The sequence below is a fragment of the Tachypleus tridentatus genome, chromosome 11 (genome assembly GCF_004210375.1).
Source record: "Tachypleus tridentatus isolate NWPU-2018 chromosome 11, ASM421037v1, whole genome shotgun sequence".
In the NCBI taxonomy this organism is placed as follows: Eukaryota; Metazoa; Arthropoda; class Merostomata; order Xiphosura; family Limulidae; genus Tachypleus; species Tachypleus tridentatus.
The window spans coordinates 51,620,668-51,646,269 of record NC_134835.1 but is presented as its reverse complement, the minus strand read 5'-3'; the positions used below and the strand labels follow the sequence as shown (position 1 = coordinate 51,646,269).

The 25,602-nt window shown below is 33.6% G+C and overlaps 2 protein-coding genes across 5 annotated transcripts; one reads left to right on the top strand and one right to left on the bottom strand.

Moving 5' to 3' along the window:
* Nucleotides 1-2,030: 2,030 nt before the first annotated feature.
* LOC143232144 (uncharacterized) lies at nt 2,031-4,931 on the bottom strand. The gene has a single exon (XM_076467241.1). It carries the CDS (start codon nt 4,533-4,535, stop codon nt 3,432-3,434), a length of 1,104 nt encoding a protein of 367 aa, XP_076323356.1. The 5' UTR covers nt 4,536-4,931; the 3' UTR covers nt 2,031-3,431.
* Nucleotides 4,921-15,559, top strand: LOC143232145 (uncharacterized). Of its 4 annotated transcripts, none has more exons than XR_013017395.1 (3): nt 4,921-5,163; nt 12,943-13,130; nt 15,452-15,559. XR_013017395.1 is itself a non-coding variant. In XM_076467242.1 (3 exons), the coding sequence occupies exons 1-3, from the start codon at nt 4,933-4,935 to the stop codon at nt 13,021-13,023; spliced, it is 351 nt and encodes a 116-aa protein (XP_076323357.1). In that variant the 5' UTR covers nt 4,921-4,932; the 3' UTR covers nt 13,024-13,202. The 4 variants fall into 4 exon arrangements, 2 of the variants coding, with proteins under 2 accessions (XP_076323357.1, XP_076323358.1); XM_076467242.1 differs by lacking the exon at nt 15,452-15,559 and adding an exon at nt 12,161-12,272 and having other exon boundaries at nt 4,921-5,090; nt 12,943-13,202; XM_076467243.1 differs by lacking the exon at nt 15,452-15,559 and having other exon boundaries at nt 12,943-13,202.
* Nucleotides 15,560-25,602: the final 10,043 nt, after the last annotated feature.

Here is a 25,602-nt window from a genome sequence, read left to right as displayed (position 1 = left end):
ACTCACTAATTTGTTGCAGTTGTTATAATTTACAAAGTATAAGGTTGATCTCAAAACTATAGTTTCACAACCAAAAGTGATTTGTATAACATTACTAACTATATTATAGTAAACTTTACTTGCTTCTCGATTAAAATTATAAACTTAATTAAACTTTCTAACTGATGACTGACTATATGAATTTTGTATAAATTAGTTTATACGGCATTATGATATGGCAGTAACTTTTCTATTTTATTCTAATTTTAAACGTCTATTAGAAACAAGTCAATTAGATATTGATGAAATAATGTAATACTATAATTATTCTATCTTTCTAAGATGCTATTCTTTGGATCAGCGGCAAGTCTGAATGCTTATTACGCTAAAAATTGGGTTTTGATACATACGATGGCTCAACACAGATAATAATGTTGTCTTTCCAAAATATATATTTGACTAAATTAGTTTCACAAAGCGAAAATCAGCCGGAGTAATTTTTCTAAGATAAAGATAAAACATTATTATGAAGTGTGTTTTGTTTTTCAAGACATATGTAACATAACAAAGAGGTGTACTAGTAGCTTAACTAAACATAACTAAATTCTGTTATACCAAAAAAAAAACTTATTCGTTTAAGAGTGATGGGCTGTTTAAACTAAAATTGTGGATCAACAGCTGAACGGATATTAAAAAACATCAAGCTTTGAAAATATAATCCTACACTCTTTATCATAGTTCCTTACTCAATGCATTAAGTATCAGTTACCAGTTGTGTTATATTTTCTATATGCAACACCTTTTTTAATTACCTTACACTTAACTAAGTTAAAGCTTTCGGTAAGTTAAAACTGAGTATAAAGGTTCTATATTCTGCATTATTGGACTATTTCATTTTAGGTAAGCTGAAACTCATTGTTGAGATCTTACGTTCTATATCAGCCTTTCTTACTTTAGATAAGCCTAAGTTCAATGTTAAGATTCTACATTCTGTATTATTAGTGTATTTCACTTTAGATAAGTGAAATTCATTGTTACGTTTCTAATTCTCCATGGGTCTTTCTCACTTTAGGCGAAAGTCGAAATTGTACCTACTGTATCAGTTTCTCATTTTACTTTTGCTAAACCTCGATGTTAACGTCTACATTCAGTACCAGTTTCTCTATTTTTACAGTCTCTGAAACTCGATGTTAACATCTACATTCTGTATTAGTTTTTCTCTTTTTACAGTTTCTGAAACTCGATGTTAACATCTACATTCTGTACTGGCTTCTCTTGGAGTTTTTGTGTAGTTTACTGACTGCGTGCAGCTTCAAGTTTGTTTTGAACTTCAGGATCGCTCATTATTATTAACAACAGGGTTCGTAAGAGATTTATTAGTAAAAATAAATACTAAATTTCAAGAACTGATAACATTTCACTATAAAGTGCAAACACAAAAATTAAGATATTATATAAAGTAGAATACTTTTAACAGTAGTAATTCTGCAGTAATCTTGTATTACTATACTTGTGAAAGCACGTGTGTGCACGTAATAATGAATGATTACGTAGGACAACATTGAAGTAAGTTCCACTCTTATATATATATATATACATACGTGTATATAAATATACGTATAAGACTATACGACTGTCGTACCAGATACACATACTGAGGATATGTCTGGTTTTATATAATGACGAAACAATTTGGTTAAATATTATTTCCGTTTGAATTAAGTTAATATCGTTATGTTATATTACTTCACATACATTATCCTATTAAATATACTACTTGTGTGTGAATACTTCACTATAGTAAATAATAAAATGAGTCAGTTGATATTCGTTCTATCGAAAAGCACATCTAACCAGAATAAATTAAATATCCTAAAAATAGCTAAAGAATAATTTCACATCATCATAAAAATTCTGCCCTCTTAATTCAAGCACCGCGCTTTCAAAATTTCGGTACTGTATTATATCATTATTAGAATGCCGTCCTCTTCGTAAAGTGAAATATTCTTTAAGATAGAATGGGGAAAAAAATAAGAGAGTCAACCAAACAATAGACGAAATGTTTTATTTTATTAGCTTCGAAACAAACAATCGCAGCTGACTATCATAGTAATGAATGAACACAGTAAACAATTCAAAACAGGTGGTGCAAACTTTTTTATCTAACGTATTATTATGAATATTCATTTCTCTGTTGTGTATAAACTGGAAACCATTCATCAAAAATGTGGAGAAAATAGACAAAACTTGCTTTAAATTTTCATGATTTTCTACCACGGACGAGGAATGTATTTCAGTAATTTAGATAAAAGACGGGATATATCGCCGTCTGTTAGAAAAGTATTCATTAGGAACTGTTAAATAACACCTTGCACAAAATTCTCCATTATTTATGCACTTGAACCAAATAATATGATAAAATATTGGACACTAAATAAACACTTAGCTTTCTCATTAAGCATTTCTGGCGTGTAATTATTCACACAAGCCAGACAATACCATGGAAAACATTTTCTATTCTGATTCAAAACAAATTACATCCATATATTAGCATATACATACATTATGGTCAGTATTTATTTATTTTTATATTATATAAGCATACAGTATACCTTTACATGTGTAAACAGAGGTTAATCTTCTGCTCAGTGCCTAGTAGCTAACCATTGAGTCACCTACAAAACAGATTTATTCTGCTCTTGTAGGGTTTCTTGTGGCCTTGTGTTCGTATTATTCCAGAAAAAAAAAAAAAAACCTAGCTACATGCCTACACATTATTGCACACAAAATTGCAACCTCTTTTTGTCTCATATAAGATAAATTTTCACAGTCGTTTTAATATCTTAACATGAAGGGGTAATAATCATTTCTTTGGACACAGTAACAGATTCATAGCACTGTACTTTCAGCTAGAGAACAATGCCCTGTCGTCAAAACATCTGTTGATAAGTTTTACAAATAAAACCCCCAACATCGTAAGGTATGACAAAGAACAAAACTTGCTTTATATGAGCGAAATGCAGAATGTTTTTCAAGACTCTCATAAAATATTCTCATATATATATATGCGTCTTAATTTTCCATTATTCATTAGAATACCCTTTTAATCGTTTCCTTAAACTTATTAACCTTGTAGGTAACGATTTATAGTGTTGCAAATAGCGGTAAACAATACATTATCTCAACCTCCCATTCTTTACTCATACTCTGTACTTATACATAAAACTTATCATATTATATTTCATTCCAAATTACGTAAAATTACCAATTTGTTCATCTGTTTCCAATTTCACACCCTTACCATTTCTTCTTTGTGGCCATTATACACGTATAGTCTGCCATACATAAACGATCTAACACGAAATTAACACAAAGTTTATGAGAATTATCTCCAAGAGCCGGTGGGGTAAGAAAGCCTTTTTTGTTCAGTGTTGTCCATACGTTATTTTCAATCATAAGTAAAATTCAGGAGAGCTGGGGTTACTGGCTGCACCACTAGATACACTGGACAGTGACCTCTGTGAACAGTCTCGGTTCTTAGCCCCATTTATTTGCTGTTTGTAGTGATCTCTCTCCTGACATGCTCTTTCCAGTTCTTGACGAAGCCGAAATATTTCAGCCTGAAGAAATCTGTTTTTGGTCTCTAGTTCGTGCCTCTGAGCTAGCCGCTTATTTCGGCAGTTTTGGGCATAACCACGATTCTTCAACGTTCGTCTTTTCTGTTTGAGACGTACAACTTCTTCCCGTGGGTATCCATGTAATCGCTTGTTCAGCTCTCTAACAGTTAATGTGGTCAGAATGTCGTCTTCCAACGTATGCCATGAGGACTGCTCCTGATCTGTAGACATGCCTCCCCCAGAATTGCTTCCTCCGTCCATCTGGCAAGCAGGAGAGCAGGAGATCTGATTAGAAAATCCCCCCAAAGAACGCGGTGGACCGAGTTCTTGATGCATAGTAGTCGATGACACGTCAGAAAATTCTCTTTTTTCAAGCCAACTGTCTAGCTCTGCTGCACAGTGTGGTCGTAGGTCAAGTGGTTTGTGAGGGGTCATTCCTCCGTAACGAAATGAAGGAGAAAACCACATTATACTGTCATCCATATGATTAGGTATCTTAGACTCCACCGACCCTGGAGGCATAGTTGGAGTGGCTAAAGTTGATGTCGGCATTGCCCCGAAAGCCGGTGAAGGAGGATTTCCCATGGCATTTCCGGGGGTACTGGCAGCTATGGCTATCTGTTTCCTTGAATTCGGTCCCATACTTGACATGCCATTATGTATTGTTAAGTGCTGCTGTGATTCAATTGGTAATGCAGCTCCTAAAGGCACGGACTGTGTGGTTACAGGTATGGTCTCGGAGACGTTGTCTCCCACAACACAAGATAAACTGCCGAATTTGTTGCGAGCCTCTATCTCCCGCTTAACCACTTCTTCCAGGTGATCTAGGTCAAAATCGTGTACATAGTCGTCCGACATGCCCGTCCCGTCTGCCTCCATGGTTCCTCGCATCCAAGCTTGTCTGTCGAGATCCGGTCCCGCTACTCCTACCTCCTGCATCGGCGCTGCATCAAAATAGATGTCGTTCAAAAGTGGCGACCTTGGTTTGCCTTATGCGCAGTTGAAGGAGAAAGAATACAGTTTCTAAAACCGTCCCATGAAGTACACAACCAGATATAACATAGTTTAGAGTCAGAATAAATTTCTCAAAATCACTCGAGAAAAATCAGATGTTGTTCAAATTAATAAACTCTAGGTTACAGGTTAATTTTCTTGTCCAGACTTAGTAAAGAGTAAATACAGAATGTCTAGTCTAAGCAGCTCACCATCTAGTTATAATCGCTACGGAAATAGCACTTGCACCTTCTACTCGTGAAGACGCTGTCAGCTGAGTGTTTGAGCATCGTATGCCGCGTGTTATGCTTGCGATGCGCGGGGCGTTTCAGACATTCACTGTATGTCAATATATGCAGGTATATATCAGCTGTATGACGATACTGTGACGTCATCTACGTGCACACCAGGCAGGATTTGCTACTGGCTTAAAGCTTCTAGAACATGTTCTGTGGTCAGGAGGAGGATCCCATCAAGAAAGTGTCCATCCTACTTGAAAGTGTGAGTGACATATTAGCCATTCTTGTTGCTAACACTCATACTGATTTTATGAAAAGCGCACACGCTTCATCGGGTATGTTAACATATTATTACTTTCAAATATACATATAAAATTAAGCTTGTCGGGAGGGAAAATGGTAATTATTGCTAATAATTATTTTCGTTATCTACGTTTGTTAATTTTGGTAAAAAATAAAATAAAATGTGCGCTTAATTTACCTCAGAACTAAAACATCGGAAGAGGAACAAACGAGTAATAAATACGTAGTGAATGTATATCGACGTTCACTACTGTAACGAAAATCAAGGTCTTTTAGTATAACGACTCCCCAGTGTAAGGGAAATCCGACGAAAGCAGTTTGTAATAACATCAAAAGTGGCGTACTTTTATAGTGCACTAGAACTCCGATTAGATAAAAGACATCATGAAAAACTGAAGTGAGTGAAACTTTGAAAGATCCCAAAGTTAGGCGATAGCAAAGCGTTAAAATATTTGAAATTTAAACGAATCCAGTGTACTTAGAGTTAAGAAATACTATCCAAGATATTTTGGCTGTTAGAAAGAAATACATAATCCTGGTTTTAAAAATAATAACTATTAAAGTAGCACAATTTATTGAAATATTTAGAACTGTTCCTAAATCCTATAAATATTAGAACAAACCTTCTGCAATATGATAATACTGAATATCTTTATTTTGATCTCTCTTTCATTCCGTGTTATCATTGTAACTAACAACAAGTAGAGCTAAACCATTAAAGTTCAGTTGTCTCAAGCAGGAGTAATAAAACGACGTATTTCACTGGAATATTATAGTGATTATTGGCTTCTTGCCAATACTTACCACGTGATTTATAGAATGTATGAAATGCTAATCATAAGGAAATTAAAATAAATCAAATAAGTAGACTAATAAAAGTTTTAAGATGTATAGATAAAAATTTCTATAAATTCATAATTTTTAAGATGTTTTGAGCGATACTAAAAGAAGTTCCTGTAACGTTTTCAAAAATTTAAAATTAACCATTCAATTACATTGCCGTAGTAAATATTTATTTTTAATGCAGAGTGTTTGATATATGGATACTACGATCTATCAGCAATGGTATTTAAAATGTGTGTTTTTCTTATGTATTTTAAAACGGTAGTAATTGACTGATGTTGACAAAACAATGTTAAAGTTGGATAATACAATGTGGAGATTTATATGATATAAATAAACGTTTTCCTAGACCACAGACCGCTTACACTGTGCTCTATATACATTAAATATGACGATTATAAAACCATTTTTTTTTCATAATTATTTTTTGTAAAATTATGTTCTATAGTTTTAAATATTTATTATTATAAACATACCGTGTTAGCATTAAAATATAGTTGTGTATATGTTTAAACCGTTTATGTTAATAACATTAAGTTTTTCTAGTATTCTTATATATACATTAAACCCGAAATCAGAGATATGTCTGTTTTGAAGTTTCTAATATGCTGTGTAGCACATAAAGAACTACTATTGTTTGATATACTTAAAATCAGTTAAGCCTATTTTTAGTTTTCATATGCAATTTTTTTTGTAATAATCTAAGTTACTTGTTTTTAAACTGCAACAACTAATATAGCTAGTCTATTACCAACTGAGCGTCACTACAAGCGTAAGCGATATTATTGGTGAATTTTTTGTTACATTTGGTATGATTGTTGCTATGCGCAAAGTTGTACGATGGCCTGTCTCTGCTCTTCTCACCATAAATAATGAAACCTGAATTTTAGCGTAGTATGCCTAAATACGCTTTTTCTTTATTAATCCACTCATACTGAGGGCGTATAAACAAAAATACATCAGTAATTCAGGATATACATACATACACAGAAAAGTAGTAGTAGCTAGCAAAGAAATAAAATAAAAATATTACTAAACATGATAAAAATAAAATTATCTAAATTGAAAATCATCTCACTCAGCTACCGACAGACTACTGTTACGTAAACTAAATTTGAGGCCTAAGTGGTAAAAAAAAAATCTGTAGCTACAGTTAGTCAATTCTTAGTATTAGAGAGATCAAACTTGTTAAATAATTTTAAACCTTTGTCCAGCCTTCTCTTCTTAATAAATGTTTATGTTCCACCCTAATCGCTTTAGGAACATCAGTGGATAATGAATATTAGTAATAGTCTTACAACAATGCATGGAGAAAGTGTACAGGAAACCATTTACTATACCTTTACTAGCTTATATCTCTGTTGTTATACAAATAACAATATGTTTTATTTCACTTTTCTGTATGTCATAGAATACGTTTATCCTTTTTTTATTTATATAGTATGCCTTTGTTTTAAGTTCTGTGAATTACACTAATCGTGAATTTAAATTGTGTATAATATAGAAATTTCATTGAATATTTCATCTATTGTCATGAAATCATTAAAATAAAATGAAATGACTCTATTTCTAGTGTTTAAACTACGCCTGATTAGTGAAGTACGGCTCCGTGCTATAAAAGTGTTGAAGATTTGTATGTATGTGTAAGCTGTAATGACACTAGTATATAAATATGACAGTGTTTCACTTTGTATCGTCCTAAAACGTATTTCTTGACAACACTTTCCTTTAAATTAAAACTTTTTATTAAAACATTAATGTCACTAAAGAGCAAATATACCACTCCACAAGTTTCACTGCGCTTGTTTGGTCTTGGTTAAGTTTTTTTGCATACTGGTTTGTACTGATGTTATTGTGTACATGAATGGTGTAGTTATTAAGTAAATACCCGAGTAGTGACAGAGAAAGCAGCATATAATCGGACAAACATATGTGAGTTATTATTCTGATCTGCATAAATATTTTCAGCATTTATTCCTTAAAACACAGGTGCACATCTGTTTTGTAAAAAAGATGTGTTTTTGATATAATATTTTACGAAGCGGATCAGCGCTTTGTTAAGACAGTTTCTCTGTATTTAGTATAGAGTCGTGCCTCGTCATTTGTCAAAAGCTATATGGCATCAAATGGTTCGACTGTCCGGAAATGATATGAAGCAAAGAGACATTGCAAGAACAATATGCTATACCTAGTATACTGTGTGCAGAATCCTGAAACATCATTGAACAACATGAGACGTTGTCCCAGGAAAGTCTACTAGTTTGGCACAGAGGAGTTACTGTCCGAAATGACCATGTTTTGATCAGGTTAACACGTCAAAGTCGAAAGAAGTCTTGCAGCACCTTACGACAGGAATGACATGAACGCATTCTTCACAGGGTTTCCAGAAAAACAGTGAAAAAGAGATTGACTAAACAAGGTTATTTTGCATATAGAACTATTTGCAAACCACTATTAATCAGAATTCACCGCAGTAACCAAGTTACTTGGATAAGACGGTAGGACGACGTAGAACTTTGACATGTCATCTTTTCTCATGAGTTCTATTTTCTACTTTCTAAAGCTAATGGTGGGATTCGTGTTCGTTCTTCGCGTGGAAAACACATGAGAGATGACTGTCTTTCACACAGAAAATACACTGTAAGTGGTGCAGTATATGTTTGGGCAGCTATGCATCATGGTAGAAAAACTGCTCTTCATATCTTCCAGAGAAACGTCAACAACTCCTCTTAAAGGCATCACATGGAGAAGATATTTCTGACATGTGTTATAGCAAGGTTTGGCAATAACTTTGCATTCGAGGATTATGATGTCAGTGATCACAGTTCGCAGATTGTGCAGGATTATCTCGATCAAGGGGGTAGTTGCAAGAATTTCTAAGCCAATAAAGTCTCCAGATTGTAATCCAATATAAAACTTTTGGGCAGGACTAAGCCACAACATTGCTAACCACGAACACGAACCAGCTACTGTAGCTGAATTACAGCACCTTTTAGTGAAAGGTGGGAATGTAATCAAAGTGTATTACATTAATAACCTCATCGACAGCATGCTACGTCACTTTTGGAGGTTGTTAGAGTTTGAGGAGGACTAACGAAGTATTGAATGTTTAATACGAACTACTGTAAGGCTACAAACACTATTTATAATAATTTGATGTTGTACTTTGTCATTATATATTTCTAGGTGAGGTTTTGTCGTGATAGGTGAAATGCTGAATTCCACATCTCTCTACAGGTGTCTGATAAAAATTGCTTGCTTTCGTAATAAATCATTTATGAAGTTCCTATAACCTGTCTTATTATACGAACTACGTATGTAGATGTTTGATATAACATCCATTTCTCAGTTTGACGACACTAAGTGTATTTATATTCAATCTTTATAATAAAGATCTTATTTGTTACAAAAGATGCAAATATTTTGGCCTAGACTGAAATTAAAACGCATGAAGTATCCAATACATACAATACATTGTCATTTAATTTTGCTCGTATCATTTTGTTTAATTTTTCTTAAGCTGAAAGCTACACAATGGAATATCTGTATTGTGCATACAGCGGATAACGAACCCCGATATTTAGAATAATAAGCCCTCATATTTATTTCTGTGTCACTAAGACGTATAATAAAATATCTTGGAAGGATAGGATGGCTATAGCAACTCTATTATGTCATCCCTACCAAACTGTATCTTTACACCACTTTGATAAACCCTGAACAATTGACGTCTGCGAATATTTGATCCTAATTACACAAAATACTCCCATTCTAAGACATCACTACTGCTCCGAAATCTCGTTAGACTTTCATTCTTAAATGTTTTTTACTCTTAATAGATCATCAATAAAGTATATGCGCAAAGAGGGATGGTGGGTTTATATGAGTACCACAAGAGTAGAAGAGATGAGAAGTTTCTTGATTTAAGTGCGATACGCACAACATTTCATTCACTTAGTATAAAAAAAATATATTATTTGAATACATTTATTGTTCATAACATATTGATCCTTGTGCTTAATATATGGGATGCATAAATAGTGTAAACAGTCTGCCTACAACACAGGTTTGTATATGTTATATTAAAACGATTTTGGAGCCTCACGACGTTGTTGTAATGTCAGTCCGGCTAGTCATGCCCCATCTGGTGACTACACGTCCTAATCACACTCCTGCAGCCTACTTTTCCATTTGTAAAGGGCGCTATGGAAGACTGGCATGTCCAAATCATAGCCATTCTTCCTATACACTACCCATGCCGCATCTAATACACAATAAAGATGCTTTTTCAGCACTAACTTCAACAATCCAGACCCATAGAAATTCTTAGGTACTGCATTATCTGACTACTTCATATATGTCACAGTTGAAAGAATATGTTGTAAGAGCAATCTGTTGACAAGTGACTTGCGTCGCTTTTATGGACACAAATATTTCTTTATAATGTTGCATACAATTGCCTGAGGTATGTGGATGGCTTTTGTCATTGACCTTCATGTCTGTGGATTCTCACCTGTTGTAAAGGACACATTTTCTTACAGCGGCTGAGTACAGCTTATTGTAAGTCTCTTTCTGTACGATCCTGGGACCCCAAGTTGATTCATATTCCCTTATTTTGCAATACCATACATGAAACACCCTAATCTTGAAAATTATAAATTCTCGATTTGAACACATTTTATATTGCATCGAAACTGAATTTTATATAACCTTTTGAAAGGGAGAATTTTTAGAGGTATTATGCTACCTACAAATCACTAATTAATGTTAAAATGTTTTAATATGACATACACAATCCCTTATAATTTTTACTGAGCTCTATTGTTTTTTAGAATGTTTTAATTAAATATATGAATATTATTACGTTTAATTATTATCTATTAAGTTGTAGTCCAGGCCTATTAATATTTAATATTTACTAAAATGAATACAGAAGACTATTTTAGAAGTATGCGTAAACGAAAATATTATATTGAAACTCGCAAGAATTGTATTTCATATTAATTAAAGAACAAAATCAAAATTTCTATATATATTTATTTATTACACCTATTTTTAGGGCTTCCGGTAGTATCGCAGTAAACATAAGGCTTATAATGTTACATTTCGATACCCGTGGGGCGCACATAATAGACTGCTTTATTTTTAACTACAAACAAACTTATTTCTAAAAAAATGTTGATGCTAAACTCAATCCTTCTGATTCTGATGTTAGGTTTAAGTAAATATTTGGTACTTCTCTTAGTCTCTATGGATTTCCACTGTGACAAGTTATCAAAATGGCAGAATAATACTACCAAAAGTATTCTATATTTGTTAAGTTGTTTTGAAAATGGTCATCTTGATCCATTTGTTTTGTTTGTTATTAATCACAAAGCTACAAAAATGGTTCTCTGTACTCTGTCCATCACAGGTATCGAAACCCGGTTTCTAGCGGTATACGTGCCACCGGGGGCAATCCTGATATGTAAAACAAATATATCTAAATAATGCACACCATTTTAGAATGAATAGAAATATAAAAAATAAACTGTCTAGTGTGTTTTTTTTAGTTAATGTAAAATTGTAAGCATAAAGTTAAAATTATGACTATGCGGTCTACACAATCAAGATACTAGTGCACCAAGTATCAGGCAATCTTCCGTGAATGAAGATGAATATATTCATATTTCAATGCACTAAGTCATTAAAGCAATCTGTAGAAATCCTTTTTAGTTCCAGTCACGATATTGCTTTCATGTTCTCTTTATAAAAAATATAATAATAAATTTTTCGCCCCAAGCTTCTACAAGCCACACTTTATGTCCAAGCTCCTTCACATATTAGATAAAGACAAGAGATACCGTTCACTCACTGCATCTTTGATAATAGTGCTGCATTTAAAATCCAAAATGGCTACCTGTTGGGTATATTTAACAACGGGGACAGGATTCTAGTTTCTATAGTTTTCACCATTATTCTTGAAATTTCACAATGACCTTCAAGACACTAAAAGCTTAGCTAGAATCATGGTTGGACTGAATTGGAAAAAAATCAATAAAATTATCAGGTAGCCATCTTGATAAAAAATATTAATATTGTAAAATCAGCTGCGTGAGGTTTTAATCCAATCACCTTCAAATTATATAAGTATATATATTTATTTGATTTTTCAGTGTCCTAAACTATCTCATCCTCTAATCACAGAAACAATCACAGGAACAATATGGCCATAGGTAGTCATCATGAAACATCGTCTGTTTGTTCATGTGGTTCTATAGCAGACACATTTCGTGCCCCATCTTCTTCAAAAATTTTGGTAAGCCTTAAATATGACAAGTTCACCGCGTCTTTCATTTTATTGTCAAAATAGCTATGGGCCGACTTGAGAAATAGCGTTAAAAATCTAGTCTCTACAGTTATTTAGCAACGATTTTCAAATTTTGGACTAACTCTGGTGTAACCAATAGCTTACTCTGGATTATTTTTAGCCTAATCAGAAAAACGTTATAGCTGCAAAAAAGACACTTTGGAAAATCATTATACCAATGTAGCTTCCAGTACTTAAAGGTTTTAGTGGAGTCATCTTCAAATCATTGATTAATGTAGGTTTTATGTATATTTTTAGACACAGCTAACATCATTTTTTTGTCATTTCTACATTTACACTACGTGTACTGATTCTTAAAAAAAGAAGTTGTGAATTCCCCTTTGTTACTATTAAACTAGACTGGTGCATATGATACGAGTCTTTTCATCTCCAGCCATGCCACTATGAACATAGTGCATCTAAATTGCGTTAACACATACACTACTCTAACCAGTAAATATTTTATAGTGTTTGTCTCACTGGGTATGTGGATTTCACAACTTGACCCATCAGTTGCCAAGAAGTATGCAGAAGATCCATAAGATTTGTATTCTCACGCATTAATGATTCTATTGGTAAAATATCATGCAATACACGTGGCACATACTTTCCATTACAGATTGCATCACCCTACATAGGACAGTTCAAAAGTGGATCTGGAACGTTGGTACAGGCATGCCAGATGATGAGAATGGAATGAAGCCATTTATAGAATAACAGTTATAAGTCCAGCGAATGCCTATAGCTGAAATGACATGAGTGAACAGGGATATCTCCGATGTCCTGGCATGCTCATAAACTGATGAAGTATGAATTTTGATATATTGAACTGTCATTTAAAGGCTTGACTCAAATGAAAACATATAAAAATAATAATGATTCTCTTGGTTGTGATATTTTTATTTTATTGCAAAACTACACAATGGTATCTGTGCTCTGTCTACCGCGGAGATTCAAACCCCATATTTTGGCATTGTAAGTCCGGGAACTTACCACTGACTTAGAGGGAAATTTTAAAATATACCTAACTACACAATATACTCCCATTCTCAAATATTACCATAGTTCCTGTCATAGGAAAACATAGATTTTGGAAAATAAATTAGGGGAATTTCATATTTCAACGTAATTTGGAAAAAAAATTCATTGCGTTTTGGGAAATGTCGGTTCTCTAAAAACTATTTTTACCAAAACGAATACGTCAAAACTAAGAGACTGATGTGGTTGACTTTAAAGCACACTGGTATCCCAGCACTTTATATATATTTTCCACCATAAATAATAATTTGTGGATATGGCGGAAGATATAGTCATTCAGAAGATTAATTTCGCATAAACAAGGACCTGAACTTCAGTATTAGGAAGTAATGGCTAGTACATTAACATTAGGCATGTGAAGGTCTGATGATGGATGTTAAATGAAGCAAACTATGTGAATATCAGATAAGTATCAGAGATGAATGTCAGAAAAATGAAGAGGTAAGTACTAATGAAAAGGATTATATCGAATGAATGAGAATTACTAGATGAATATTGGATAACTCAAAATCAAAATATGGGTATCGAGTATAAATTTAGGGATGAAGATAGGGTGACTGAAGATCAAACATTTGATATCTTGTTAATGAATTTTGGAAAATGAAAGTTTGGTAGTTGAGAGTCGGAAGATGATGGATAAATACGTTGAGCTGGTAAGATGAGTAGATAAGAACATTTTACAGACACCTTGAAAAATCAAATATGCTTTGGTACGAGAAATTTAAATTCCATGATTAAATTACAAGTGTAACGTTTAGACTTGTCAAGAGAGACAATCGTATACATGATGCTCCTGAATGTTCACTTTATGAAGACAATCAGTCAATAAGTCATTTATGACTAGCGAAAGACGTTAAATTGAGGGGAATTGTTTCAAGCAGTAAACAAATGAACTGACTTGGTCTGTGTTCAAGAAATTCTCGTTCTCAAATCCAAACTCGTGCCACAAGCAGCTTTCAGCCAGCGCACGCATATCCGCTCATCCTTGAATGGGGATTAGGTCGACTATTTAAAGTAATATCAGCGTATGTAACTTCTGCACACTCGTCGTCCTGTATTGTGTGTTATCACAATACAGTTATCTGTCGAATGGTTCATGGCTTAGTGCCTACCTTCCGGCCCTATTCTTCAACCTAAAGCACCAAGAAGAGTAAAAGACTAAAGCACGAGTTACTAGTGGATCTTCGGGCATGTCTTAATGCATTACAAAACATCTTAACAACAGGCGACGCACGTGGAAAAACGTGATTAATTTGTACAAAAAACATGATTCCAGAGATGATATGGCATTTCCTTGTTGTTTGACTGTTTTTGTCTTTTATTTCGGAATAATAAATTGGCTAAAATACCTAAATTCTATTTTATTTGTAATTAATCACAGAAAGCGATGGACTTGTGTATATAGATCTATATATAACAGCGTGGAAAGTAGAACGATAAATTTTCTTTTCTTGATTTCTTTCAGTCTTCATATAAACATTAACTTCTGTGTTTTCTAAAACTTCTAATGTTAATTGAAATATTCTGTCCAGTTGTGTTTGTTTGTATACGAAACGAATGATTCTAAATTCATAAATAATTGATATCAATAAAGACAAGTATGGGCACCAGCATAGCCAGGTGGTTAAGGCACTCGATTCGTAATCCGAGAGTCGCAGGTTCGAATCTCCCTCATACTCGCCCTTTCAACCGTGCGGACGTTATAATGTGACGGTCAATTCCTATTCGTTGGTAAAAGAGTAGCCCAAGAGTTGGCGATGCCCGATGATGACTTCACTCTGGTCTTACACTGCTCAATTGCGGACGGCTAGCGTAGATAGCCCTCGTGTAGCTTTGCGCAAAATTCAAACTAAGACAAATGTCAACTGGTTTACATAAGATGATATCAGTATTAAGAAAAATGTAAACCCAATATGGATAATAATTATACGTAAGAAACATTTCTTAAAATTAGATAAGTATATATATTACAATCATTTTAGACTTTTTGTCGTAACTGATAATTAAATATTCCTTTTAGATAATTTAAATATGATCTAACTAAATAAGTCTAAACAGAATACAATATTGTTTGTTTATTTTATGATAAGCACTTCCTACACAATGGACAATCTGTGCTCTGCCCACCACAGATATCGAAACTTGGTTTCCAGCGTTGTAATTCCACAGACATGTCGCTGTGCCATGGAAGAGTCCAGAATATAAAAAAAAACAAGAACAAATATATAATTTTTGTTTCAGTGTGATGGTTAGCTAAAATAATATGTTTGATTCATTTATCCAAATAGTGTGTTTTTCTACAAAACTCTAAAGTTTATTAAAGTGTACTTATTTATCTATCTTGCTATTCGTGTTTTCATCTTGTTTTTTTTTTCTTTTCGCTTTCACAATATATCATTCTTTGGGCAATGACGCATTTCCTGACCTTGTTTTACGTAATAAATTTAAAGAAAATGGTCGCTCCGGTAATATTAAACAAGTATTAAATTGCAGAGGTTGAAGTTTCCTTCAGGTATACAACTGAAGTCCTACAAAAGTCAACCACCAAAGCTTCTCTACGAGTATTGTGTCAATGACGACTGGCTATGTTTCTCGGTAAAGGTTTATTGTGGATCGTTTTTACGGTACTCTTTGTGCTTAATATGCACCTGGTTGTATTTGTAGTTTCGTGGAAGTAAGGTTGGCCGAATCCCCTCATTTTCTTATAAGAATGACAAAGAAAACCTTGCAAGTGCTTCCCGCGCTAATTCTTAACCCTAGGTTGTTCGAGACAAACTGTACGTAATAAATATTAACATTAGAGCCAGTATGGTAGTGCTTTGCCTGGGTTGTTACATGCTAACATTTTTTTCAATATGTTTTAATATCATGATTTAATCCTCAGTTATTATGTACAAAAAACTATATTTTTCACAACATTTGTTTTCACGAGTTAAATCTCAGTTGTTTTGTACAAAGAACTTTATGTTCTAATACGTTTGTTTTCGCGATTTAATCTTCAGTTTATTCGTGCAAAGAGCTTTGTTTTCCAGTTCATTTTGTTTTCACTATTTAATCAACTCAGGCGACTAGTTGCTAGCTTCCTCCAGTATCACGCGTGATTTGATGGTGTAGCACTTCTATAGGGGCAACATGAAAGTACAGACAAGTGATAAAGTGAAAATCTTGTTACCTTACATTTTGTACTTGGTTACATCTATTGGACAATTTATCCTGTGGGTTTGAATCTTAAAGCTGAAATGAAATCAGCTTATTTTCCAGCTTACACACATGTTACACTTAATATTAAATCAATAAGCAATACAAATAAGTTTTAGTTTAAAGAAACGTTTAGTTTCTGTTTCTTTTTGTCTAATATCAAAGCCACATTGGACACATTGGGCTATCCATGGGAAATCTAGTCCCGGATTTTAATATTGTAAGTCCGTAGACTTAATATTTCTGACTGTAAGATAAAGTAATGGAGTTATCATCGTCCTAAAAAGTGACTCTGGAGAAAGAAATTAAATATAAATATTTTAAGTGAGTTTAGATATTTGAAGTACAACCAGTATTCATAAGATAAAATAAGCTTTACTAACTATATATATTTACAAGAAGTATTTAAAATTCCAACGTCACGACAGCTGCAATTTTAAAGAAGTATTTAAAACTCAAAATGCACTGAATGCTCTTTGACGAAGATAGAATCAATAGAGTATGACAACCTGGTGTAAATAATATGGCTATGGTTTCAAGCTGAATGTTTGATTGATGTATCTACCTATATGCTTTAAATTCTTTACCTTTGCATAAATTAAACCCTAAACTAAAATATAACATTCTATGACTTATTTTACAAAAAAACAACAACTATTAATTCAGATTAAACCTTGAAAGTTGGATCTCTGAAAATTTGTAGATGTTTTCATGTTTCTTTTGTTGTCGATATTACGGAATTAAATCTGATAATATAATGAATTTAGTTGTAGCTACAGAATTATACTTGGACCTCGGAAAAACTTGCAATTAAAACATTGAAGTAAACTTTGTTTACATTTAGTGAGAATGGGTTTTATAGATCGGCCACAAACTTTCGGTAAAGAAGTTGGAAGTTTCAGATAATCTCATTAACAGTTTATAGCTACAGAAATACTATAGTTAGTCAAAGGTTAAACTTTAACAGTGTTCTAACTATATGTTAGTAGCAATGCCAAAACAGTATATATCAGTATTTCGTTAGATAAAAAAATTGCATCGGTGAAAATAGCTTTCGTCAGAAAGGAATGATATATTTTTTATATCCTAAATACCAAGCATATATGTTAGTTGATACGCGATATATTGTTTTTCTATAACTGTTTTGAGCGTGTACATATAAAGAAAAGCAAAGAACATCTGGAAAATGGCTTCTTGAGCGTGTAAGCAAAGGTGTGGAATCTATGAAGCACTCACTACACACTCTTTGTGAAGGTTAAGATGTGAAAATATTTGAAGTATTAGCTTCATGTATGCACATGGGATAAGTATGGAACATCTGAAAAATAATTTATTATTGATTCATATTTTGCACAAAGGTGACCATAGTGTCTTGACACATACGCTGTCATGTAATCCACTATTGGGTCACAACCGACTTGCAGTTGTAAACATCGAGTCGAACACTTTAACACACTTGGCCATGCCGGGCCATCATATTATGGTAACACATACAAATAGTAGACACCTGGGATTAAGTGAAAAAAAGAAAGTGTGCTTGACACTGTGGTGTAAATTATTAATACTACTTGTGGCAGTGAACGTGTTAAGCTTTAGTATTATTAACTGAATGTTTAATGTCACAGGTTGAAGTATTCTTCTATAAAGAAACTTCACACATGGAAATGAACGTTGTGCGCATTTTTGTTTTTAGTTAAGCACAAATCTATACAATGAGTTATTTGTACTGTGCTCACCACCGGTATCGAAACCGGTTTCTAACTTTATAAGTCCTCAGACATCATGCTGTGTCACTGGAGATCAGGACGTAGTATAAAGGACTCACCCATGACTCAATATATGAACCTTATATTAACGGGTGGCTGGCACCATACCCTAGAGTTAATATGTGTAAGAAATAACATCTAATCAAAATGTTTCTTTTATGCAATAAAAAATAAATAACAGTTGTGCAAATGAAGAAAAACAATCAAAAGGGCAACTTTTGTTACATTAACGATAATAGCTGCATGTGGCTTTCACACTACGTCACGAAACAGTTACACCGTTTTTAAGTTGTCACATATGGCTTTTGTACATCTAAAAGTTCTCTGAATTGAACGAAATTTAAATATAATAATATAAACTTTTAACTTTATGAGCTACATCGGAACTCCAATTACTATTAGCTACTATTGAATGACCCTTTCGGTGGTTAATTTTCATAAAGTTTGTTTGTTCAAGATGTTTGCGCAAAGCTGTTGAAAGTCACTTGCGCATACAGCCGCTCTTAATTTTGAACTGATAAGCCTGAGGAAAAGGCAACTTGTTAACAGTATCAATCGCGAAATCTTGAGCTACGCTTCCTGACCAATTAGTGGGATTGGACTGTTACCATTAAAGCTTATGAAGTGGGGTTGATTTTATAGCAAAGGGTATCCCCGGATTCATAACCTAGGAAATGCTCATTTACTTAGCAACGTCCTTTTTTATATCTTGAAGCAAAATAGTTTTATTATATTTGCCATATTTTAGTGTTCAAAATGAACTGCAGTGTGATCACTGTTTTCTATACCGTCTTTATAACATTTAAATGGACTATCTAGATGCATTTTTGACTTCGATAGGTAGAATCCTATTCAGCAATAATTTAGGTATGAAATATGCTAAGAAACGTTAGGCGTGTACATATGGACTGTAATTTCATTTCAGTAGTGAACATTACATACTTTTAAATCATTCTAATCTAAACAAAATAATCATTTAAAGAAACATTTGAAATACCCGTATGTCCTTAATTAATTAGTGATCTGTACTTTTTCTTAAAGCATTTAACCATTTTAAACAAAACATTCTAATAATCCTACACCAATGGGCTGCAGCACTTCATCAGGGACAGACGTAATGTGAAATAGACATCACTGATGATTTTTTACAGGATCAATGGCTGATTTTTCCAGGACTACAGTCTATTAAATCCTGAACAGTTTTGATAATTTGCATATACTAATTAATTTAATCTTCCTAAAACAAAGACCATCGAGATCCAGAGGGAGCAGTTTATTAGATTTATCAGAAATATTTTAGTTATTAGTACTGCATATTCAACGAAGGTTTGGAATATAATACTTAAAACTGACCAAATTATTTAAAATGTCTTTATTTAATTGATAAATCTCCTCAAAATTAGACCATCACCTGAAATGTTTTTTAAATCATTTGCATGTTGCATTGGGTGGACTAGTGGATGGGTCTAAAGTTAGGTGAAACGAGCTTATATTTTATTCATGGTCATGAGTCAAATCTATGCTCGTTTCATATTTTCGTGGCTGAGATGACGCAAGATGTCGTGGAATAAGATAAACTACTTCGCTTGTGTATGAAACAAAGAATAGCAGAATCACTAAACGTTGTAAGTCACTGAGAACCAGGAATAAAAACCTGTCAACAATCACGTGTTTAAACTATCGAAAATTAATTGCGATAAACGAAACTCATGGCGGTTTATGCTTCACTAGTTTCTGAATTCTGTTTTAACATAGTTGAATGTATAAATGAATTATAATTGTATAATATTAGAAAGTGCAGTTATCTCTCTTAGAATACAAACATAGGAATTTGAAATGAAAGGAGCATATTGAATCTGGAAACTTTGTTTGTTTGGAATTAACCACAAAGCTGCACAATGGGATATCTGTGCTCTGTCCATCACGGGTATCGAAACCAGGTTTCTAGCGGTTTGAGCCATCAGACATGCCGCTGTGCTACCGGGGGGGGGCGTCTGGTAACATTATTATGTTTATCGCAAACGAACATATCCATTTACTTATTTGAACTGGAGCTTGTTTGCTTTAAAAATTTAGTCATATTCGTGAGTAATTCGCTGTTTCAAAAACTGTGGACCCGGCATGGCAAGGTGGTTAAGGCACTCGACTCGTAATCCGAGGGTTGCGAATTTGAATCCCCGTCACACCAAACATACTCGCCCTTTCAGCCATGGGGGCATTATAATATGATGGTCAATTCCACTATTCGTTGGTAAAAGAGTTGGCGGTGAGTGGTGATGACTAGCTGCCTTCCCTCTAGTCTTATACTGCTAAATTAGGAACGGCTAGCGCATATAGCTCTCGTGTATCTTTGCACGAAATTCAAACCAAACCAAATCAAACAAAAAAAACTGTGATATATTTATTATTATTATTATTATAAGTAAAAAGGAATGAGTAAACAAAGCCCACATATTTGGCAAATCTATTAAGCAAAGCAATGTGATATTAAGATTACATATACATTTAACAAGGAAACCCTAAAGACATATTACAGTAGAAAGTACTGTATTTAGATAGAGAACGAAAAGTGTAGTACCGTTTTCGTCTTAATTTATACTGCTTTTGTTTCTACACTGTATTAATATCGGTTCCAAACTATTTTAAATTAATTATAGCCACATCCTTGGCCTCCAGTGGGATAGCAGTAAGTGTTCAGATTTAAAAGTTTAAAATTGGGGTTCAAGTCCATTCTTGTTTTGCTATTACAACACACATGCCACTTACTTTGTCATTTATTACGTACTGTAATTTATTTCATACAATTCTTCAATTTATTATGCTACGTATTATGATTTCATACAGTCTGAAACTGAGTTAAATTTTAATTTTAATTTGTAAGTTAATTAAATGTTGAGAATTATTTTAATATATAAACAATTATAAAATTTATAATAATGGTTATCACAAATAGTGATTTATGTACAAAGGTTTTACAAACTTATAAACAATATTGAGTTTTCTATGTGGTCTGAAATTGAATATTTTTATTTGCGGTTCACGATGAGCGAGTTAATTTCGAGTTGGTATGGGTACAGTTCACTTAACGGGTAGCTAACTAACTCTCTCTATTCTTCACTGGTCTCATACCATTTACAAGCTGACTATTCACCGCTGAAGTTATGTAATGTCCTCGTAGAAATATTGACGTCCGACTATAAAAGTTCTAAAACAAATAACTATAGTTTTCCGATTAGTAAGCGTTTATCTCACTTATAGCTTCCGAGATTTGTAACATACCAATTGTAGCAAGCTAACAATAATTTACCGTCTCTATGTGTGTTGCGATGGCTAGCTTTTATAATCATTAGTCGAGATTCTCAACATTTCAGTTGGTAACAATGCTGGCAATCACTAGTATTTACATACACACATCATGGCCTGGCATGGCCTAGCGCGTAAGGCGTGCGACTCGTAATCCGAGGGTCGCGGGTTCGCGCCCGCGTCGCGCCAAACATGCTCGCCCTCCCAGCCGTGGGGGCGTTATAATGTGACGGTCAATCCCACTATTCGTTGGTAAAAGAGTAGCCCAAGAGTTGGCGGTGGGTGGTGATGACTAGCTGCCTTCCCTCTAGTCTTACACTGCTAAATTAGGGACGGCTAGCACAGATAGCCCTCGAGTAGCTTTGTGCGAAATTCCAAAAAACAAACAAACAAACAAACAAACAAATACACACATCATACGGTGTTGATTCTTACACTCAAGAATATTCTACAAAATTAGGAGATAAGTGGGAATTTTGCAACACGTATTTAACAGTAAAAGTTATGTGCATTTCTAAATATAAATTTAACTAAAACAAACATGGACATAAAAACAAATATATAATAGTAAATCCGTCACATATTCGAAAGTGGAAATTTAGTGATTGGATAGGTGTGGTTGTTTTATAATATATATGAGTATATTTGTAGGATTATTAGGTACTCTGCTTAAAATTTCAATAAAAAAGTGAAATAATTAAGTCGTGTTTTTTTGAAGTATCTCCGACAACAAAAAGAAAACATAACAATGGTTGACTTGTTAAGAATGTAGCATATATCACCTGTTTCGAAATGAATGCATTTTACAAACAATGTAAACACGTCAGAGTACATTACTGAAAAAATGTAAAATATTTTCGAAATGTTTTCTAGAATGCTACTGAATTACAGTATCTAGTAACATAAATAAAACTACAAGATTTTTTTAACTTTTAACACTGTTTTTCTTGACTTTGATGTATATAGATATATCGCGTCCCGTAAATTTTGAAAGAACAGAGAATGTGTCCGTATTTGAATACAGTACTTATCAGCCGATACGTGGTTCAATACACATTTTATTCTACTCACGTGCCAACATGAAGCATTTATTATTCTTGGCAGTGAAACAATTGTTACAGAGTTTCATTGTCCTTGTGTTTGACACATGTGTGGAAACTCTATATGAATAAACCAAGTTACGTTAAAAGTTTGACTGATAAAAAGATAACTTTGTACATAATATAATTTCATTATTAAATTTGAAAGTAATAATCTTTCTAACAGTTCTTCACGTGGTTACTACAGGAAACCCTTGACAGGAAACATTTTGAAGAATAAACATTGTTTTTCTTATTATTATTATTCTTTGCACTTCGTTGTAATACTACACCACCTATCAGCTCTGGACTTAAGTAGCAGACTTATAAATTCAGACTCATGAACACAGAATAGTACTTGATCACCTTCCGTGCAGTGGAAATGAAAAATTTAAAACAGTTTTGTATATTTTACTGGTTATATCCGGAGAAATGAGAAGTTTTAAACAGCGATGTAAGTTGAACTGGTTATAACTGGACAGGATTACAAAGTTTTGAACCGACGCCTCGGGTGAATTCAGGTATAACCTATCGTTCACGTTAAGCTTCAATAACTGTGAGTTAGTTCCATCTATACATTTTTCGTCCAACTATATTTGCTGTAATTACCTTTTAATACACGCAAGAACACACAAAATGAAATTATTCTCAAATTTTGTGTATTAGCCGTCGGATAAAATGGTTAAATTTTAAAAGAATATTCTATAAATACAACTTAGCACATCAAACATCAACGTCTTTGATAAACTGAGAATGTCGATTCTTTACACTGATAGGTTAAAGTTCCAAGTCTGTCTCTTAAATAAACCTGCTTAATTTTTTCTTCTGCTTTTATGTTATTCAGCTCACTCCATTACACATTAATGATAAATATATAAAGTGACTTAGAATGTTCACAAATCGGCGATAAATTCTAACTTGTCTCCATGATCACGAGTCAGTGAACAAATTATCGTGATTTCAGATTATGCTTAGATTTATCCCTATTTTGGCAGACGTATTAATATAGGCATCAGGGTGTGTTTCTAAGATCTGTACAATTTATCAAAAATTTCCATTTTCTTCTATTACCAACGATTAACATGATAGATTAAAGTTATACACCATTCAGTGTTGTTAACGCTTAAATTCCTCAACAGCCGTTACTTCCTTAAACGTATTTTAAAATTTTAGTTACATGAAAAATTACAGTATTACTGTGCATCAGTTATTTTCAATATTATTTTCGAAAGGAACGTACTCATGTAAAGTGCTTATGTTATCTAGTTTTTAACTTGTGTTTGTTTGTTTTGAATTTTTTGCAAAGCTACACGAGGGCTATCTGCGCCAGCCTTCCCTAATTTAGCAGTGTAAGACTAGAGAGAAGACAGCTAGCCTTTACCACCCATTACCAACTCTTCGGATACTCCTTTACAAATGAATAGTGGGATTGGTCGTCACAATATAACGCCCCCAAGGCTGAAAGGGCGAGCATGTTTGATGTAACAAAGATTAGAACTTGCGACTCTTAGATTACTAGTCAAGTTTTCTTACCACCTGGCCTTGCTGGGCCATTTAACTTGTGATTTATTTAAATTGGTTCTCATTAATTTATCAACCCTAATCAGTAACGTCATATAGCGGTAACGTGTGTATTATATGTATGGTGTTTGAAGATCGCTTTCACTCACCACTTTGAACGTATATTCATACAAGATTTCAAAAATACGTAGCATTGTTGCCGTATTCTTCAAACCAACTTAGCGGGTATGTTGCTCAAAATACTAAAAGTACGTATGAAACCCAAGTTGAGGCCTAGTAAATTAGCCAATATATGCAACTCAAGGTATAAAGAAAAGTGCAGAAAAGTCTGTTTTGACAGAACAGATCCCTATTCTATCCCGTCAGTAATGACAATTGCTCTATATGCCAGTAAATTAGTCGACATTGCAAACGGAGGGTTAGAGTCAGGCCTACACACCTATGTTAAAGCCTCACTGACTGAGAACATAGATATTGTAAATTATTTAGTCCTAACAACACTTTTACACCGGAAAGTAATTTCAGGCATTTAAAAGCCTTAATGCTGACAAGTATTTTGTGGTCAGCTGGGTACACGATGTTAGTATGTGAAAAATGTACAAGACGACCAACTACACAGCCTACTCAAGAGTAAATCGAAGTTGTTTCTGGTAGCCAGGTTTGTTGTTTATATTCTATTAGTGGTGACTTTACCATCTAGACATACTACATCATAAAACTTTCTTTAGTACACGTTACCATATATTTTACACAAAAATCCCTGGATTCTAGTACTACCTGTCTTGAAAAGCCATTTATTTATAAAACTTTATTATTATCCACTGGTTCCTTCCATCTAGCACTATTTGTATTGACTTGTAAAATAATATCTAGATTACAGGAAACACCAAATATTTACAAGCTACAGATGTTTTCAAGATCTATGCAAAATAAATGTGACAAGGTACATTGTATACACTAGTAGTACTAACTGGATGTAAAGTGGGAACTGCATAGTGTATGGTACGACGATGGTTTCCAAGTCTTATCAATGTCTTTCTGGTGTGCACATTTTATAGTCTAAGCCCATTTAGTTCCACACGCTAAATCTTTTGGAAACTTATAATACGATAATTACGGATTCTTTGTCTAGTTTTTTGTACAACTAACTGCCTCACAATATACTGTTATTTCACGTTTTTTCAGATTCCAATAACAGCAACTACATTTTGATTACTAGATTGTCTCTCTGGTACGTCCAAAATGGCGGTGTATATATTTTTGTTTGCTGGTAATAAATACATGACGTCACGCGATGTGATCTATATGAAGTACAGTTTTGGCCAAAATGTTTGAATAATATACTGTTATATAACTAATTACGTTACTGACCAC

Coding starts and splice junctions, on each gene's coding strand:
- LOC143232145 (XM_076467242.1), top strand. CDS start 4,933: ATGTCAATATATGCAGGTATATATCAGCTGTATGACGATACTGTGACG. Junction 5,091..12,160: donor TGTCCATCCTACTTGAAAGT/GTGAGTGACATA, acceptor CTCTAATCACAG/AAACAATCACAGGAACAATA. Junction 12,273..12,942: donor CATCTTCTTCAAAAATTTTG/GTAAGCCTTAAA, acceptor TTTCCATTACAG/ATTGCATCACCCTACATAGG.
- LOC143232144 (XM_076467241.1), bottom strand. CDS start 4,535: ATGCAGGAGGTAGGAGTAGCGGGACCGGATCTCGACAGACAAGCTTGG.